The sequence below is a fragment of the Urocitellus parryii genome, chromosome 8, assembly GCF_045843805.1.
Source record: "Urocitellus parryii isolate mUroPar1 chromosome 8, mUroPar1.hap1, whole genome shotgun sequence".
Taxonomy (NCBI): domain Eukaryota; kingdom Metazoa; phylum Chordata; class Mammalia; order Rodentia; family Sciuridae; genus Urocitellus; species Urocitellus parryii.
In genome coordinates this window covers 13,937,274-13,958,436 of record NC_135538.1, presented here as the reverse complement: position 1 = coordinate 13,958,436, position 21,163 = coordinate 13,937,274, and the positions used below count along the sequence as shown (strand labels likewise).

The 21,163-nt window shown below is 36.5% G+C and overlaps 1 protein-coding gene across 1 annotated transcript in view; it reads right to left on the bottom strand.

The window, feature by feature from the left end:
• Syne1 (spectrin repeat containing nuclear envelope protein 1) overlaps positions 1-21,163 on the bottom strand; it is a 419,401-nt gene that overhangs the window by 252,357 nt on the left and 145,881 nt on the right. Inside the window, exons 26-36 of the mRNA XM_077802046.1 lie at positions 19,629-19,787; positions 19,213-19,421; positions 18,531-18,639; positions 16,281-16,445; positions 13,119-13,286; positions 11,350-11,520; positions 10,234-10,374; positions 6,095-6,255; positions 4,019-4,169; positions 919-1,146; positions 354-452 (exon numbers count right to left, since the gene is read on the bottom strand). Of these exons, the coding sequence (XP_077658172.1) occupies positions 354-452; positions 919-1,146; positions 4,019-4,169; positions 6,095-6,255; positions 10,234-10,374; positions 11,350-11,520; positions 13,119-13,286; positions 16,281-16,445; positions 18,531-18,639; positions 19,213-19,421; positions 19,629-19,787 (1,761 nt within the window). The remainder of the gene's footprint in view (positions 1-353; positions 453-918; positions 1,147-4,018; positions 4,170-6,094; positions 6,256-10,233; positions 10,375-11,349; positions 11,521-13,118; positions 13,287-16,280; positions 16,446-18,530; positions 18,640-19,212; positions 19,422-19,628; positions 19,788-21,163) is intronic.

Here is a 21,163-nt window from a genome sequence, read left to right as displayed (position 1 = left end):
ATTTATAATCACTACATGTAACATGCTATATCATCTTTTTGCACACTTGATTTTCTATAATTCTGGCAAGAGATAAAGGTTTTATTAAAACTACTATCTGAAAATATTATAAGTTCTTAGTAAAAGAGAAATATCTCTTAATTGAATTTTCATTTTATATATATTTTAGTGAAAATTTACTGGCATACTTACATTTCTTGTGTTATATGAAGTAGATACATTTAATATCTTATTCCTTAACATAATTTTTCCATTTTTAACTCTCCTAAAAATATTTACTGTTTTCTTTTTAAATTGGAGTTATCAAATTTGAGAGTGGATAAATAAGCAGAAGTGTGCATGCATGCTCCTACCATATGTTCTTGGAGAACTCTGTATGTTTCTGTAGCCGAAGAGCATATTTTAACTGGATCATTAAGTTTGTCTTCAAATTCAGACACAGACTGCTGGATCTAAAAAAAAAAAGGTGAAATATAATAATGTTGGGAAAAATACACATTGAAAAAGCAGTTGAGAAAGAAAGCTACTGAGACAGTATCGTACCTACCTTCTATGAATAACTTCCAATATGATGACAAATGAATTTTTAAAAATCTAAAGTCAATGTGTCCCATTATTTGAAAGGAAACTAATTAAGCCTTAATGATTATCTGAACATAATGTATACTGACATTTACAGGCTCATTGTACCTATATAATTATTTGTGTGTGTATGTTTGTGTAGACATATTTTTACTTAAAAAGATACCCTATAAACAATTATGAATTTAGTTCATAACTGACAACTTGACAATCCTGACAACTTGGTAGACAATTGGAAAGTTGTTTTTTCTTCATTACACTATTTAAGGAGTTTTTGCTTCATTTTTCTATAAACGCAATGCAAAATGTGTAACTTTAGCCTGCATGCATTCTTACCTTTTGAAGACTGTCTTCAAACTTTTGCTGCTGAGACAAATGCCCCAGGACTGTTCCTTCAAGGCACTGAGCATGCTCTCGGAGCTCTTCCCAGTATCTTCTTATCTGTGTCAACTTGGCTTTGATTCGAGCAGATTCCCCAGTGGTAATAAACTGAGCAAAAGACTGAGCTGCTTCTTCTAACTCTGTAATGCTGCTGATCTGACTCTCAATCTCCTGGATTGTCACCTAATATTTAAAAAAAGAAAATGACAATGCAACTGAGTAAACTTGCCTTCCTGAGATGATAAAATCACCTACAAGGAAAAATAGAAAAGTCTCCTTAAGCGACATCTAAACATGCTCTGAGGGGGTGGTTGGAGAAGTGAACCAGCATCACCTTGCTTCCTGACTATTTGAGGAGGACGTGCACACAGACAGTATCTGCAGCACACACCACTCTGTGGTGGCTGTGTTCACTGGAGAGGGAGTAAAGAGAAATGCTGCTCCTGCTTGCAGTGAGATTAGCAAGAGGATATCGCTGCACCTTTTACACTCTCTCCAAAGACACAGAGATTTATCTGCTTACTCATTGATCAAGCACTTAAATCAATTGATGTGGGGAAACCATGTGTTCTAGGAATTCATAGGAACACTAATATTGGCATTCAATTAATTTTTCTAAAATGTAGTTGAGTATTTCATGATTTACTAACACAAAGTTTTTCTGATTGTACTCCTACTTGGAGCTAGTCTTTTCCAATCTATCCCCTGTGTTGCATGCCCATGTTTTCCAAATATAGAATGAATTAAGACACTTGACTCCCATCCTCAGGGATCACACATGCTAAGTAGGACCCAAGACTTGGGATCAGTTCCCATGGGCTGCTGTTGCTGCTGTTGTGAGAATGACCACTTTCTTCATTAGCTATGCACTCTACAGGAAAAACTGCATGCTATCATTTTAATTTGAAGCAGAAAGGATATTTTACATATAACCCAATACATAGAATGTACCAATGGCTACTAAGAATGTGCATTGGGCTTATTCATGTGTGAAACAAAAATCTTCTGAGGAAAAGGGCCACACTTGTCCAATAAACATAATGCCCAAAAACTCAAGCCAAGTTTCAATTACAAATAACTTAAATGGAAAATACTGTTATGGGGGGGGGGCAGGGGGGAGAGGGGAATAAATTTGTGATTTCTAAGTGAGGCAATCAGAAATAAATTACATAGGATTGTCAGGTAGGCACCACCATTTATTCATTTTATTTTTCATATGTGTGGTATAGCTGATAAATATTTGAGCATTAATACAATCTTTCTTTTTGCTGATTTCTAAGATTATCTTACAAAAATTGCTCATCAATTCAACAAATAAGTGTTGAGTGTCCTCTAAGCACTAATAATTCTTCTGGGTGCTTACAACACTACTTGCTTAAGGACTAAGAAAGTTCTTGGTTATTGGACTAATCCATGTCACCAACAAAATCATAAATGGAAACCAATCACATTGTAATAAATAGAAATTCCAGCCAAGAAAAGTTGGAAGATGAATCTAGCATATGTTCTTATCATTTACCAATATCAGGAGCAGCGTGGAATGATGAACACGAAACAGCTCACAGCATTTATCTTCACAGCAATAAAAATGCTTAATTTTAATCTTAAGATTATTTTAAGATGAGAAAACTATAACAAGTTTTACATTTATTATTTATTATTTATTTATCATTTCCTATAGTATAGCCTTCTGTTGGGAAACAGAATATGAGCCTATTAAGCCAAATTTCATAGATCTTTCCACTCTATTTTTGCTTATTTGAAGCAGATATTTTTTCCTGATATTGACATTTTAAAATATATTTTAGGTCATTTTCAAAATGCCATTTTGGACATATTAAAATGTATTTCTAGTCTGATGGTAAGAAAATCCACAAGTTACCGTTTATGTATTTAAAAATAAAATATGTAATTTTCATTTATCCTGGAAAATAACAAGATGATATTTGATCATTGATGTATTTCAGAAGTTCTGGAATATAAATTAAAATAGCAAGGAATTAATTATTAAAAGGATAAATAAAAAGTCTATTAAATTTTTAAAGGGGAAATTTTGGGGACAGAACTACTTAAATGTACTATGCTCTTTTTCTAATCCAACACAGAAGACAGGGCAGGCTGTGCGTGTGCCACACCATGTGTACTTGATTGCGAAAGATGTACGATGAGCAGGGATGATTTGTTCCACCTGTGATCTTAGCTAAGTGACATTGCACCCTCCCACCTTGCACATGGTAATAACTTGTTCTGAGCCATAGTGTGAAATGTTTCCTCACCTCGGTATTTATTTTACTATATTTAATAGAATGAAACTTCAAAGCGTTTTCCCATTCCAAAAAGAAAAAAGATAAAATGAGATAAAAAGCGCCTGAATTTTAAAAATGTGTGTTGTGGAGTTACATAAAAGAAAGAAGCATAAATGAGCACTCCAAGCCCACATCTTTCAGCTCAGTTCTCTTAAACTGAGTGAAGTGTTCGATGATAATCTAATCACATGTTTATCTTGGAGCTTGGAGAGCTACTGTAACAGAACATCTCCATCCGCACCCAAGGTTATAAACGAATACATTACAGCCACCAGGTCTGATTGCTTCACCTACAGAATGTAGTGTTTTGAGCTCCCCCTTGTGGTCAGTGAGGGTAAACACCACTAATACTAATTTTAACAATCCAAGTAGTTCTTAAAAAGTAATTGTAGATGATGGATACACTTCATGTTTTATAAGAGAATCAAGAGAGCGCTCCATTGAGGTTAATGCAAAATCAAGAAAAAGAATAATGTAACCATAAAAATATTTTAATGATATTGCACACAATATTGACTTTGAATGCATAGGTCTGACAATATTAATACACAATTCCATGTATAAAGTATTACCCAGTGTCAGTCAAGATCTCTTAGCTTGGTTGGCATTTTGTGTGAACTTAATTTTAATTGAGTCACAGAGCAATGAAAAATTTGTCTCAGGACCAAATAGGTTTTGGTGAAATAAATGTAAGAAAGAGATCTTAAAAGCTAGACATAGATTATTAATGTAACATCCGAGCAGGTCACCTTAATTTGGCTGATCTGCATGTCCATGGCAGAGGATGAAGTTTCCAAGGCATTGAGTTCTTTCTCTTTTTCAGTTATCCAGACGGACAGGTTCTCAAAATTACTGCCAAAATGATCCCACTTGTTTTTCACCATTTCCATGGTTTTAATACTAAAATTAACCAAATTAAGTAAAAAAAATGCAATATTTTAACAGAGAACAACAACACCAGGTGAAAAGATAGTGAAGACATTTGTAACTATTTCAAAGTTGGAAATATTTGAGGAGGAAAAAATGCACACTTGATCTGAGTAGTCAGGTTTCAAGTCTTCCTACCTCTTCTGAGAATGAGCTCTTAAGGAGGCATCATCGAGGCTGCTACAAATGCAATCGCATTTTGAACAAAATATTGCTGAGTACAAGGGGGTCAAATCAGGTATAATCTAATTAAACGCTGCATGTGACCAGTACTTGCCAAGACTTATTTCAATAAACTATGCTAGAATAGATCCCAGTGTACATCATTTTTTAACAGTCCTGTTTTCAAGGACACGTTCCTCTTTGCTGTAAAGGAGAGATTCCACCATAATGCTTTATACTAAAAGATCTTTAGGAGATGTGTCCTATGAATCAAGATAGCACTTGTGGTCTGAACCCCTGCTGCCAGGCGGGAACTGCTGCCTTTATTACAGCTACACCTTTTGATTTAAAATCTAGAATGATTTCAGCGATTCATATATGTTTTATGGTCCTAATTCTAAAAGACTTTCATAAACTTTTTTTTCATGAGCACCCTGCTTTTAGACTACATAAGTGTTATATGTAACAAAATTTCAACTATAGATTTTGTTTGTATTAGCTACACCTATATAACTAAGTGAATATGGCTTTCAGATTAAAAAAAAGAGTAGGAAACTAAGAGCATATCATTGAATTTATAAGTCCTTGGGTTCAAAAAAAAAAAGAAAAAAGCAAATAACATCCCTGTTTACCCAAAGGCACTTGAAGACATGAAGAAAAAAGCAATGGCATCATTGATTGTCAAATTAAATGGTATTGCAATCTTAAATTTATTCCCTGGGTATGCCTAATGCTCTTAGCAGTATAGAAAATACACACTATGTTATGTTGCAAGATTTTAAATAAGATTCAAATGGGCATTCTTAATAGAAGTAGTTTCTTTTCTAGTAAACTCTAAGTTTTACTATTTCTATTACTTGATGGAAGATATTTAATATAAAGTCCTCAAAATGTTTCAAGTTATATTTGTTTCAGATAAAATATTTATCATTTTTTAAAGTTTGGGCAAATGTAAAATGTCAATTTCAAGGTGTTAATATTATTAAAAAACAATTTTTACATTTAAAATCCACCTTAGAAAGATGTCCTATTTCTTAAGAATAATAGATTATGTGTCCTTAATTTGAAACTACACAGAAGTATTTAGCCATATAATTTGGGGGAATATTGGACATATCCTCATAAGTTTATCCCCTGCAAACTTTTAAAAATATGTTATCTATAGCAGGTTCAACTGCTATTTGTTTCTTTTCACATAAAATAACATTAATGTTTAAAAATAAAATAGATTTTTAAAGTTAATTTCTGCAAAAGCATGTCAATCAGTGACAATTTGAGTCCCGAGGCACTGTAAGTAAGCTTATGAGCTTTGAATTGGAGACATTTGGTCTATGTGATGTGTGTTTAGGCCTAGATCGACACTACCGAAATATCTCCCCTTCCTTCTAACTGGTGACAGCAGAATAATAGAGTTTTAAAAAAGTAAAATATTGGCATTTTTCTCTAGATTTTGTCTACAATGTACAAAGGCCACAGAATGGAATCAATATGGCTTTCTTGTGAACAAAATCAGTTTAAGATGTTAATGCCACATCCCTTACATATTTTAGTTTTGTTGCAGATACTGGTTCCTGTGTTGAGGATACTTTCTTTTGAACTGTGAATCATATCTCAAGACATGCTGAAATACACAGACACTTTGAGATCTTAAAAGACGGTTTTGAAAACAAGACACAGGGAAGACTGCATTAAGCTTTATCTCAGAGAAGAAAGCTTAGGACTGGTGAAGCACATACTCTTCTTCAAGCGTGTCTTCTAGTTTTTTGACCTGCTCTTTGATTGACGTAGCCTGTTGCTGAAGCAATTGCTTATTCTTGGGCCCCAGTGGTATCTCTGAAGCTTCCTTAGCCAGGTTCTCAGCCTGGATTGCAATACCTTCTGTCCGCTTAGAAAATTCCTAGGAGAAAGATATTAGAGCCATTAGGTCCACACTTTATACTCTTTAACCCTGTCCTCAAGGAAACTGCAATATTGTGCATAGTCTTCCCCAGAATAGAGGAGCAGCTGGCTGGCAGGATTTATACATAAATAGATTTATGTTGTTCTGAACAATAAAACTGATTTTTATATGGTCAATTTAGACACTTCACTATTTTTTTCTCTTATATAAACAACCAGTTCTATCTTCACAGTTACCAGCAGTTCTCTTAGAAATTGTTTTCTCCCCTATTTCCTCCTTTGACTTATTGTTTAGAATTCTGAGCTATATTATAATAGTTAACTTATCCATACGTATGTTGATTTATTACAGGCCAGCTCACAAAATGATCAACAGGGATCAGTTCTTCAATCATACAGATAATAACTTGTTAATATAACTGAGGAATATCTCAAACAATGCAGAATACCAGTGATCTTTCCTGTCCAGAAACTCCAGAAAGGTCTTGTTTACTAGTTCCCTGAAAAGAGATATAATCTGATCTCAATGCTGTTAAATCTTATTTTTTTCCAATGCCTATGCAACATGACAGAAAGAAGGTGAGTTTTCAGCCCCTCAAATCTCGGCTGGAATCCCAGATGTGCTAATCACTGGTTGTTTTTCCATGTAAATGCAGATGATTGTGCTTGTCTTGAAAGGGTACTCTCAGCATTCCATTAGTAAATTCATTTTTAAGTACCCTACACTCTGGCAGGTACCAATTATCATTTTTATGTCCTTCATATAAAATTGAAGAAAATGGTTTATTAATTCTATTCAGGGATTTTCAATGATTCTGAGCTATTTTAATTCAAAAGTTAATTTAATATGCACGAGGCCCTGGTAAACTTTAGATGTTATCTGAATTTTGTCAGGTAAACAATGTGGAATACTAGATTAGAGAAGGTAAATCCAGTGATAATCTTGAATGAAGAAAATCAGTGTCTCAGTTCTTCTCATAAGAAAACTCACAGGAGCTTTATAATTTTGATCATCAACTTACCTTCCTAAATAGGTAATGTAGAAACCCAACATAAATATTTGTAAAAAATCAGATTTTTCACCCAGAATGATTATAAAATGATATATAAGATAGTTACAACACAACAAATCCCACATTACCTACAACCATAATGCACCAATAAAAAAGTGGAAAAAAAGTTACTACTAAATACTATTTAAGCTTCCTATTTAAAAGATGTATTGTCCTCACAGAAATATCAATGTCTACTTCACAGAAGTAGCCTGCAATTCAAGAGAATAAAATTGACTAAGCATTGCCTCCTTATGGTATAGAGCTTTACAGTATCCTAAAATATGATTTTTGCTGATGTCATAACATTAAATTCTATACTTAAAAGAACCCACTATTACCATCTGTGAACTCACAGTCATTTTAGAGTCAATTGTAAAGACTAAAAATCTCAGCATAATCTCTGATTCCCATGAAACGAATTAGAGGTACAAAAGAGTGTCCCCCAAGCCTGAAAGAACCCAGGGAAAGTAATGTTTGAAAATGCTTATTTTGTTCTTAGAGTATTTTGTGCAAACTATGTGTGGGGAAACACAATGGAGAGGAATTCAAAGAGCAGAATGACATCTATAAGAAAAATGAGAAGCAAAAATGGAATAGCATTGTAAGGCTCATTGCCAAGTCCTAAGCAGGCAGGGGAGTGGTAGTGGGAAGCAAGGGCAGAGCATGATTTGCATGAGAGAGAGTGCAGTTGAAGCCAGGTTCTGTCCTTCACTAGCTGAGTGACCCTGAGACCTGAAAAACTCTGAATTCTCAACTCCTGGCCAGTAAAGCCATGCCTTGTAATGCAGATTCAATCTGACCTTGTTGTGGACACCCTCATATACACTGGGGCCTAGAGGGCACAGCCACTCCAGGACTGTCACATAGAATACAGGTCGCAATATCAGTGCAAAGTGAGCACAGAAGGAGAGGAGAACAGTTATCCCAGATTACACACGCTCCTTTGGCAGAGGACACAGAGAAGCCACTCGGTTTTTGAATGAAAGTGTAACATAGTGCCTTAGAGTGCAGGCTTTGGATAGAGATCTTTAGGGTTTGAATCCTAATGTTCCTGAGTGATCAGGAGGTCAGGGACAACTTTGTGCCTTAGGTATCCCTGTTTATACAAGAGGATTGATAATGAGGCCTGTTTGTCAGGAATGTTTTAAGAATCACCAAGTGATTAGGCCCGCATAGATGACAGACTTAATAAACATTACTGCAAATTATTAAATCACTCCCAAAGTGTGGAAGATCGTGGAGGATGAAGGAGAATTTTGATAATAAGACTAAAAATATGGCCTGTGTTTCATCTTTAGGCACTTTAACTGATCCACGGGGATGACACAAGTGAAGTCACAGGGCTGGATTTCCCTGGAGGGAACCACCTATGGAAATCAATCCAGTAAGCATCTTTGTGTTTATAAAAGACATCTAATATACAATTTGGATACATAAAGTAATTGAAATTTAAAAATAAATTTTAAACAATTTTCTCTTTAAATGGCTAATGAAAACTGAAGCATCGAAAGAGTCTGCAGCCTTATAAAACTTCACACTCCTTAATAAATTAATAATAGGAGAAATGACAAAAAATTAGCAGTATGAGTCAGAGAAGCTTTTCCTAAGAAAACAGAAGCACAGAGGTTTCCTTGCTGAAGGTTGGGAAAGTATGGCCTCCAGGTCTTTCCCTGATACACTGGCTAATCCATGGTTTCATTAATTCAGCCTTTCCCTCCCTTCTTTTATCCTTTCTCCTCCTCTCTTTCTCTTCCTTCTTTCCAAAGACATAGAAAAATATTTATTTTGGAAAGAAGCTGCACACTCAACTGCACCTCACACTATCGCAAGAGTGAGGTGACTTTCAGGATAAACAAGAAACACACTTTTGGGGGAAATGGGAGCCACCTTAAATGAGAAGCCTTAATCCAGTCTTTCTATAAATGTCACTTGGCATAGTAGCAACCAAAAAAGCCCCAACGATTCCTCTAAATGCTTCAGCAAATGTATTGGCCTGCTCTAAGTACCCAAGGTATTTGTGCTTCCATGTTAAAAACACTAAGTACACTCCTAACTGCTCTCTTTGATACCCAGCTGGAATATCAAACTCATTGTGCCCAAAACTGATTTGGATCTTGCCCCACTAACCCTCACTCCTTCCAATTCCCCTACTTGCTCTCGTTATCTGGTCAGGCCCAAAACCTTCATATTCTTTTCCTCTGTTCTATCCAGATAGTTTCTCTACATTGATGTCAACTTCACCTTATCTTGTGTACCTGATCCCATGCATTCACTGCCCCTACCACCTTAATTCCCATTCTAACTCCCATGTGCCCGTATGTAGTAATTTTCTAACTGAATCCCAGTCTTTTACCCTTTCAATCAGTTTTCTTCATCTACTTAGAAACTCATCTCCCTAAAGCACAGCTCTGGTTGTGTGACTTTTTCTCAAAAATCTTCAAAGGCTTCAGCTCCATGTTTCCTAGAGAAAAAAAGTTTTAGCTCTTCTAGGACTACATGATATTGCCCAGTTTTGCTATATGAATTCTCATTGCTTTATCTACTTCACAGTACAGGATCCTGGTGTCCAGCACTTTGACACCCCATGCTGTTTCCTTTCCTAGGAATTTCTCTCTGTTCTAAGCTCCAAGCTCAGCTTTCCTAAGGTACCCTGCCCTTTGCATTTCAGATTCAACTATCATTGCCCCAATAATTTTAAAAATATACATATCTGTTAGTGAATTAACCATTTCTCACTTTCTTGAAAAACTTCACCTAGATCTTAATGTTTAAATCCTACTTATGTTTTCATTTCCCAATATGTCAAAGAGTAAATAACAACTACTGATTAAATAATAATAAATCATAGAAATAATGGAGGAGAAATAGTATGTTCATCGTAATAATGAGCACCAAGGAACCATGTGGTACTATTGATATACCTTTGTCTGTTCCAGTTCTGAAGATAAGCTTTCCAAACTGCTAAAACTCAGGAAGCGTTCATGGCTGGAACCAGTTTGAAAAAGGTATCTGACCACTGTCTCTTTGTTTGTCTCAAATCTCTCCCATTTCCTTAAGGTGACCTTAAATTTGAAAAAAAAAATACATACATATGTTACAAAAGTGTTTGGAAAAATATTGCTCTATTTTCATTCATCCTCTAAATTGTCAACTTCCAGTGAATTTGCAGTTTAATTTTCACATAATCTCACTGAGTAAAGATGATTCCAAACCCAGTGTGGTGGTTTACCTGTAATCCCAGCTACCTGAGAGGAGAAGGCAAGTTCCAGGCCAGTCTGGGCAACTTAGCAAGGCCATGTCTCAAAATAAAAAAATAAAAAGGATGAAGCTCAGTGGCAGAGTGCATCTGTACCATGTGCAAAACAGAGGATCCTAGTGTTTTCTGTAAGATTTTTTTTTTTTCTGGGCCTCATGGTCTTCATCAAAACAGGGCACACAGACTAGATGGTTTCCGAGTCTCCCATAGTTGTAACATCCTACCCATTAGCAGTGTGGCTTAATGTGGATGAGTGACTAAGAAAAAAAAGCATTCTAATCTCTCAAGAAAGGAAGGATGGAGGGGGGTGAGGTGTGGAGGAAGAGAAGTGAGCAGGTGACAACCTCAAACTGTTCTTAAGGGAACCTGTCTACATCTCTATAAAGGATAGAGGTGCTTAAAGGAGTAGCTGCTGGACTGCCTGAAGAGTGAAACATATAATCAGATGTTGGATTCAGGCAGGTGTGGATCAAATCCTGGCTCATCACTGATCACTGCTGTGTGACATGGGGCCAAGTCCCCAAAGCCTTCTTAGGAAACTGCCATATTTTCGTTCATTGCTGTAGAGTCAAACTTGTCCACACTGGCAAAGTGTGCTGACCTCAGGGCTCATAAGGCTGATCTGCTGATGCAAAGAGACAGTTCACGTGAAGAATTTAACAGATGTCATGTCAGAGGATCAGAGGCAGAAGCAAAGGTTTGCTCCTGCTGAGAGGAGACATCATTGGACATCAACACAACTTAGGTCTCTACCAAAATGGCCCCAAGTGACCGGCCCTACCTGGATGCGGCGTTCCTGCCTCTCCCTGCCCTGCTCCACACTGGCCAGGGTGCTCTCTAGCTTCCGCAGCTCCTCCCGGCCAGGGCCAGCCAGCCCACCTTCTGTCTGCTGCGCCTGCGCCATCTGCTGCTGAAGGTCCCTCTTCTTGGCTGAGATCATCTTCGTCTTTTGCTGGAAGAAGTCGTTCAATAGATGGATGTAAAATTCACTCTCTAGGCAGCTCAGCTAAGCTTGGCCACAGCACCCACACTTATCGGAAGTACAGAATAGTAGGGCCTTGTGCAGCACAGGCCGACACCGTTTTAAAGTGAAGTTTAACAGTTAAAACAGTAAGAATGGGGACTTTGTGTTAAGCTAAGGTGGACATTTTATATAAATATTTTATGTTTTTAATGGTAAATATAGCAATAATTTGATTTTATGTTTTAATTGTGTGAAATTTGATCAACACTTAACATTTGGGGCAATACTTCAGAAAAAAAATTTGGCTAAACAGTGCATTTGTCATGACTCCTCTTAATCCTTTTCAGCTGAAAAACCTGTAGTTCCATTTCTTCTGTTATAATTGATACTGTAAAAATGCAGATATTAAGATATTTCCTTCTGGGCATATTATAAATAGTTTATGTGCTGAGATATTTTGAGGAAAGTTGTGCTTTAAAAGAAAACTTTTCACTGAAGTATAATCCTCAAACAGAATAGCACACAGATCTCAAGTGTACAGCTTGAGTATACATGTCCACAGAAACAAGTACCTGGTTCAGGAAATAAGAGAAGAGCTTGAAAATACTAATACGTATATTATACATATATTGATATTATACATATATATCTGCAATCTTACCTTTCTCTGAATTAAAGTAAACAGAAAACCAAATAATTTTACAACATTGAAGACAATGTAAAACAAAAGATTGTTTTCTAGTCTCAGGCTTTGTATAATTATTAAATAAATTTATAAAGATTAGAGGTTGCTATTTTACACATACATTTAATCAATTCCATTTTTGTATATATGTAAATTTGTCATTAAGTATTTTATTTTTATGAATAAAGTGTTTATATGAATCATATCTCCATTTGTATTGAGTTTGACAAGTAATACATTCCATTTATGAGTATATTTTAATGTCCACTACCAGACTGTCAGGAAATAAGTTGATTGTTTATTGTCAGAGTCTGGGGGATAGTTCAGTGGTACAAAGGCTGCTTAGCAGGCACGAGGCCCTGGCTTCAATCTCTAGCACACACACACACCCCGTACACACACAATATTTATTATCAGTATACATACTAGATTCCTTAACTTCTAGCTGTAATTCTTTATAAGTGTATATTCTCCTGAAAAGTCTGATACTTCAAAGAAATTATGTTTCCAAACTAAAATGTGTTTGAAGTGGTAAAATGAAGACCTGTTTTAACATAATGACAAGAGAACAGTGATCTCAAATCTGAAGCAATTTGTGTCTCTGCGATTTCTTCTATTATGAAAAGTACAATTTAGCCAGCTTCGTGTAAATTTTTGCACCTAAATCAATTTACTCTCCACACTATTCCTTGAAATTTTTGATGTCATCAAATCATTCTTTCTAGGAATTGTCTTGAAGGATATTCTGAATTATCTAACATTTAGCAGAGAGAATAGAAAACATAAGTGCTGTTTTGTTAAAGCCATTCAGCCAGGTTCCTTCCCTTCCTTCTTCTCCCCATCTCCTAGCCCAGGACACACTCTTATGTCTCTGGTCTGCAGGGTTAGAGGGCACTTCTACCTGGTGATGAAGAAGTAATTGCTGTGCTTCAAACAGATTTTCAGTGTCCAAGATCTTCTCAGCTTGTTCCTGGACTTCTTGAGAGCCAGAAATTAATTCTTCAAGGGAATTTTTTATAATTTCTTTGTACTGAACACAATCCCCAAAGTTGCTTAACATCTTTTCAACCTAAATTAAAAAAAAAAGTAGAGTAAATCTTATGTTACTTTGGGAAATTCATATAATACTATTTTGAAGTATGATCAACAAATTAACACAGCGTATATCTACTATGTACAAAGCGATTCCTTGATAAATGTACACATTGAGAAATGATTTCACCAATCAAGCCAATTAGCCTAACTACCAACTCATACATTTAGTTTTCTGCGTGTGAAAGAACATTTTGGGTTAGAAATGTAAGAAAATTTCAAGGGCATAACATAACATGATTAACTATGGTGATCATGTGGCACTGGATCTCCAGAATTTATTCATCTTATAATTTAAAGTGCATATCCTTTGATCAAAATCATCCAATTAAAGTCTATGAATTTTTATATATTTTAAGAGTATACATACTGTCAGAATAAGTAAAAATATACTCATAGATTCCTAATTTTATTCTTTCACATATTTTGAAGCTTATTTAATTATTATTAAACCACATAGCCACTTGTAGAAACTGCAAGTTTCATTTGATTTGGTGCTTTCTGCCATATTGAAAACCTAATTTAAATACAAAAAAAGGAAAAAAAAAACCAGTTTCTTTGTATTTAGCAGTCAAAGCAGGATACTAAAACAATCCATTAAACATATCATGTGCCGGTTCTCTCTAATTATAATCTCATGACTAATACCTATTTGTAACAGTGCTTTACATTGAGTTCACCCTATTTATTAAATGAGAAAACAATTGTAGAGAAGAAAAAGTAAAGAATTGAAGAGTATTTTGTTAAAAATGCAACTCCAATATTTCTAAATAAAACATAAATATAATTCCTAATTTTGTTGTTGGTTAGCTAATTCCCTTCCTCGCCATTTTCCTGAGTTTTAAGTTTCCTCTTCTGTCTGATGTCTGCTTTCTCTAGATTAATCAAGAGCTTCTGTTTTCTCCATCTTCACATAGATCACTGGTTTCGGAGTTAATGGTCATCTGTCTTCCATGGAAGCCTTCCAGTTCATCTTTCTCTTCTCCTATTTATTTTTCTTTGACCCTCTCTGGTCTGAGTTTGTCCAAGGTCACTTGGAGGATTCTCTTCTCTAAACAAGCTGCAATGAGAACCTGGGAGAGCCTCAAACTCCAGATCTCAGCCTAGCTCATCAGCTCTGTTGAGAGCAGTGACTCTTCATGTCACCCTAGGAATCCACCCACAGCCTTTCCTTCTTACACTGACAATTGCAAATGTTCCTGTTCTGCATTAATTTAAACATTAAGTAGTTTGTTATCAAAGGAAAGACCTGGTTGTGCCCATTCCATTTTCTTAAATTTAAGTCTACTTAATCAGAATGTGTTTTTCTCCATTCTTCTTTTGTTTCCACTAAGTGATTAAGTAGAAAAAAGATTGCTAAGAAAAATTATGCAGAAGCTTAAGCTAGATGAATGTGCAAAGAATTAACATCTGTGCAAGCAGACGTTAGAGGTGGCCTGTCGCTAAGTCCCACGGACTTCACTAAGAGAACACTTTGGGGAAAAAGCAAATTGCTTCATGAAATCTGACAAAAAACAACTAATAATTTTAAAGGTCGCCACATGTTTTGTGGGGGAGGATCACATGATGTCACTGAAAGTCACTGTTAGATCTTGGCTCCAAGATCACCTTCACATATTCTAACTTTCTAAACGGTTGTTCCTTTTGCTGTCTTCACTAAGGAAAGAGCAGGAGGGCAAGGGTCAAATTTTCACCTAGAGTATGGTAGTGGTAACTAACTAAACTTGTCCACTGCTATGGAAGATGGGTCATCAAAGCTTTGAATCAAAGCATTGAAATAGCTTACGTTCAATAACGCTATTTTCAATTTGTTCAAGATTCTTAAGAAAACTGTAATTTATCTATATTTATAATTTTATAATTATATCAAATTTGTAATTTTATACAATTTATATATCAAAATCTTCACATCAAACTAAAGTCATAAGCAATCCCAAGTATTTGGGGCTTGTGTAAATTCCCCATTACAGTCTCTAGCAGAACTATCCGCATGGCTTAAAATTTATGAAGTTAGTGCCAATTATTAGGGAAATCTGTAGAGAATTCCACATCTTCAGAATAAGAGAGTTTGTGGACATTTTGTAGTCATCCAACAGATAATTTTCTATGCAAGTTTATTCTTAAACAATGTAAAAGAAATACTGGTAAACACCTGTTCTACTTTACTGCCTTACATTATCTTCCCACTCAAAAAACATTGGACTATACAACAACCGAGGATGGAAGTGACCCTACTACAAATTAAGTAGGTGGGTTTCCTTATTTTTATATATATAGAAATATATACAGACATTGGAATGCCTATTGTTAAGTTTAAAACGAGATGACTTTGACTAACAGAGAATTTTCCTGACCTGCCGACTAAACATTGGATATTTTATTATTACCAGCTACTGGTCATCAAACATTTACTCTGTCCAGGCTCTACACTGAATACTCTGCAGACATTATTGCATTTAATCCTTGTGGCTCCCTTTTGGGGTATTTTTAATAGTGTTAAACAAGTAAGAAAGTTGGGGCCAAGAGACATCAAATAACAAACTCAAGGTTATATAGGAAGCAGGTCATCAGACAGAAGCTGTGGCCATGGATTTGTCTGACCCTTAAGCCTTTTTCTAATCTTTATGATATACTTTAAAGTGACTATAAAATAACTGTAATTTATATACAGTTTATTTCAGCCCTGAGCAGAAATAAACTGCTTTAGTAAGAGAAAAAAAAATGTTGGCTGATAAACATTAACCTTCCCATTAATCTGAACTAATATATCCAATAATGGCATTGACCATAATTCAAGTATCCCCAATTTTCCTCCAAATCTTCTCATAAATAAATGTGATGACTATTTCAATTAGTTTATAGCTGTTTCAACTAGTTTATTTATACAATTACTTGCTAAGCTACTATCAAGAGAGACCCCTCCAGGTATCTCACCCCCAGAACTGTTTAGAGTGTGGGTGAAGTGACAAACCTCTGACAGCAAAGCCATGAGAGCCTTGAAAGAGCTAGACAGTTTTGCCAGCTCGTCTCCTTGCTTCTGTGCTTCAGTCTCAGAAGAAACTTCAATCAAAATTTTCAGCCTGGATTTCAGCCAGCTGAGAGTCTCCCCTTTTTTGGCAACATAATTCCTGATCTCCTGGAATGAAAGAACACTTTTGGTGAGCAAAGTGCAACGGTGATTCTCAATTGTCAGCAGGAAAGGACTCCACCCAAGGCTTGTAGGGTGGATATAAGAGAGCCAGACAGTCACTCCCTGATGGAGCACCTGCTTATTGTGCTTTGAGCACAAATTTTTAACCAAAGTCCAGAGAAGAAACATTCTTCAATGCCAATACCTGCTGGGTAAAATAAGTTCTGACTATACTCCCAAAATCATCTTCATAATTAGATTGGGTACATACAAATATTTCCTAAGCATTCTAAAGATGCTCCTAAAACTACCACAGAAGAAAACAAGATAGCCAAATAAGGCATTATAATATACATACTTTGTTACTTCACTTTCTGTGATCTGGAAGGAACATAGCAGAAAAGAAAAAGCATGATATTCCTAACATATTTAATTAGCTGTTTTCTTTTATTAAAGAGTTTAGTTACTTAATATTGTTATAGATGCTTTAAAGATTTAACTTTATTAACTTATACTTTTTCTCTCATTTTTTTAGCTTTTAGAAGTTAACACACCAAATATTAAGAGGTATACAAAGGATCACAGCTCTAATCAAAGCAGGGAGTGTTTATCAGCCAAGACAATGCTGGAAAGACTCTGGGGCTTTGCACTTGCAGGGTTGGTGACCAGCAGCATGGTGACTGGGCAGTCTGTCCCTCCTACACCACAATCTCTGGTGTAGTGCAAGGGCAGGGGTCTCCAATACGGTGTCCCAGGGTTTTCCCAGGGCAAATGCATACCAGTCAGGAAATGGTTAATTCCAATCTCTGCATTCTAAGATGTAATTTTTTGTGTATGTCATAACAGCAACCAGAAAAATATAGATATCTTCTATATGCACACCATGACATTATTGAGCAGCTCTAGTTTTTTTTTTATGTTTCTTTTTCTTTTTATTTTTTTTATTGTTGGTCGTTCAAAACATTACATAGTTCTTAATATATCATATTTCACAGTTTGATTCAAGTGGGTTATGAACTCCCAATTTTACCCCATATGCTGTATCACATCAGTTACCCTTCCATTGATTTACATATTGCCCTTCTAGTGACTGATGTATTCTGCTGTCTATCCTATTCTCTACTATCCCCCCTCCCCTCCCCTCCCCTCCCCTCTCCTTTTCTCTCTCTACCCCCTCTACTGTAAATCATTTCTTCCACTTGTATTATCTTGTCTTACCCTTCCTTTCCTCTTATATGTAATTTTGTATAACCCTGAGGATCACCTTCCATTTCCATGCGATTTCCCTTCTCACTCCCTTTCCCTCCCACCTCTCATCCCTGTTTAATGTTAATCTTCTTCTCAAGCTCTTCGTCCCTACACTGTTCTTAGTTACTCCCCTTAAATCAAAGGAGTCATTTGGCATTTGTTTTTTAAAGAGAGCAGCTCTAGTTTTGATGCAACTACATAATTTAATAAGAAAGAAAATAGAAAAGGACAAGAACAGAAAGAAAACATTCTCTTCTTAATGGAAATTACATGACATGCAAGGATTAAAAATGCTTAAAAGGAAGAGTTTTCACAATAGCAAGTGGAAGAGCCAAGCTAAGAGAATGGATGCAGTTTGCAGAAAGCTAACTGTCTTCAGTCCTGAACCTCTGTCACCCTGGCTGGGTTTAGCAGGCTGTACCTCTGCCCAAGGCTGAAATAAACTGTCCGGTCTGAGTATGATAAAGAAAGGACACTTGGAGTGCTTGCCCATTTCCCTGATTTTGCATGGCTGAAGATGGACTGCATAAAAGCACACAGCCTTCTTATTTTCTGTGTCAGTTCTTAAATCTGTGCTGTTACACATGCATGCATGCAATGTCCTGCTCAGCAGTCCCCATTAGCTAAAGATGCACTGGATACCCTGCTGAGCATGATCTCAAAGCTTCTGTTGATTCAACAGAAAAACCCACAGTTCTCCATAGTAATATGGGAAGACTTATCTTTAAGATAATTTTCAGAAAAAAACAATTTTTTTCCTAGAAAGAAAGAAAGACAACATTGTCTAATATTTTGATTTATTACTGGAAATCATCCTGTGGCAGACAGTGGATCAAAACTTACATCGGAGGCATGTTTAACCTCGCTGTAGTTGGTAGCGTCAATGGCCTTATCCTTGAAGGCCTTCAACTGCGTCTCCTTTGCAGCTATCCAAGATGACAACTCAGAAAATCTGAAACAATGCAAGCATTTTCTAATTAAGGAAGAAAATTCTCAGAATGATTAGATTTTAGATTAGATTTCTATTTTGAATTTACCCTTGGAAATATAACAATCAAATGGATTAACTAATCAATGAACAAATTCTCTGGAAACTTTTACATGACACTCAGAATAGAGGTGTCCACCTCCAAGCTCAGAAACATGACAAAGATGTGTCTCAGGGCCTGAGCCCTTGGAGGAAGGAAGGTGCCACCTAAGGTCTGGTCTCATGTGTCAGTACCAGGTAAGACACGAACCCGAGAGGCCGGAGGCCACCTGTGAGGGAGGAAAGGTCTGACCAAATCGGCCTCAGAGACAGAACATCCGGCCCATGTGTCATAAAGTACCTCACCCTTTTTCTAACTGAAACCCATTCTTTTTACCAATTGAAGTATTTTTTTATAAGAACATGGGCAAGATCATGCAATTTGATTTTCTTTATTGCGTGAAATAAAACATATATCATCTCTTGTTCTATAATGGTCTCTCAAGTAACAGAATCAAGATAGATTAGGTCCTTCTCTGGAGACAACCCCAAGGCTACCTGCTGACATAGTCCTTCCACTTGTCTGGGTCATCCACAAGCTTCGCATAGGTGTAGTCAATGGCAGCTCTGAGCTCTTTCAGGGCCGTGTGACAGGTTACAGGTGTTTCCCTTACTGGGTCCCGGACTGGGAGCTTCCCACACAGTTCTTCAATGAGTTGTAACCTTTTCTCACAGAGATGATGAGGACCTTTGTCACTGAAGAAAATCTAATAAGCAATAAATGTTTTTAGAATCCACATGAGAAGTCATATAATACCTTTAAATTTTCACAGAAAAACTAAAGGGAGAGTCCTGTAGACCACCAGTTGTAGGGTAATTACAAATGGTTTTTCCTACTCAAAGCAAAATCTGAGCCCCTCCTTTAAGTAACAAGGCGCCTGCCCAGGATTACACATTTGGGGCAGGAGACCTACCCTGTGCTCCTTAATGATATTTTCACTGCCTTCCTGGGGCACCAGCTTGGTCTCTCTCTCCAGCTCAGCCTTGCATTCTTCTACAGAGGCTAAGAATCTCTTCTTCTCCACGGCAATCTTCAAATGCAGCAAATGATAAGGGGCCTCTCCTTGAAGATCCTGGATTCCATAGGAAAATCCAAGAAAACACACTCATGCTCCTGATTGTGTACATTTTTCAGCTGATGTGGCAAGAAGACCTAAAATATCTACTTCGTATATTGTACTTTTCTAATTTCTGGGGCTGCAGTGATTCCTTTCAAGCCTGCTGTGGGTCATGTATTTCCACAGCGATCTTTTGGTTTAATTTTCATATTAGTGCTGCACAGAATTAATGTTCCTGTTTTACAGATTAGACCATTGAGGCTCCAGGGTAAGTGAAAAAGTGAAGGGAAAACTTGAGGAAATTTTATTAATATCCATCCCCCTCCCACACCAAAAAAACTGAAACAAACAAGGATTAAAAAGCCCCAAAGAGCTGACCACCTGCCCTTCCTCCTCTGATTAGACCATGCATTGAAAAAATAAGCAAGCAAGTGTGCAACACATAACCATCTAATGTTCTCTTCTCTTGATAAAAACATAGGCTTCCTTATTACTTTTAGTTCTGTAACTTATTAATTTTAGCCAACTTGAATCCTCTAGCACTTAAAAGGATTAGTTTAGGAGAGAATACAAATTGATGAGAAAAATGAGCTTGGACTATGGAAAGACAAGGACACTTCAATTAAAGTGTCCATCCATAATACAATTAAGGTATGCTGAACTTCAAAGGCACTTAGAGACCTTGAATTTCTTTGAGAATCTCTTGTTTAAATGAGTCACTTTAATTTTCAAATCTAGAAAGCAAAAGTGGTATATGTCTTTCCACTGTGCTTTTCGTATGCACAAAAGATGATGTTTTATTAGCCAATGTTACTGAGACCTAAAAAATCTAGAAAGTAACCTAACCAGATGGTTACTTGCAATCCCCAAGGCCCTTACACATAATGCCATGAACTGTCACCTTAAGCAGCATGCACTGTCCTGTAGCTGGGGCAGACTTCTTGCCCTCTGCTTGGGGAGGACAGCCCTCAGCCTCTGAAAGTTGATGTACCCATTTCCAAAGGGCTCTGTGTGCCAGGCCCACCCGTGCTTCCCACAGTTCCTCCACAGCATGTGGCACATGGATCACACTAGGCTCCAAGGGATCCTGATGCCTCCCACTTGGACTCCACCTTCCTCTCCACCCCAGCATCTCTGTGTTTTCTTTGTAGTCCTAGCTCAAAACCGTCACTCTATTCACTCTTCTCCATTCTCCAAGTGGGTCCACCTCTATCTTTCAAAGCTTTCATAAATATAACATTTATACATTCTCAGCTTATTATATACTACACTTTTATCTTTTGTGACTAATTATCTCCCAAACTGAAATCTAATAAGCTTTTTTGTGGGAAAAGGAATATGTTTTGTTCATTTCTGAATTTTTACCCAATAGATACTTTTATTTATATTTT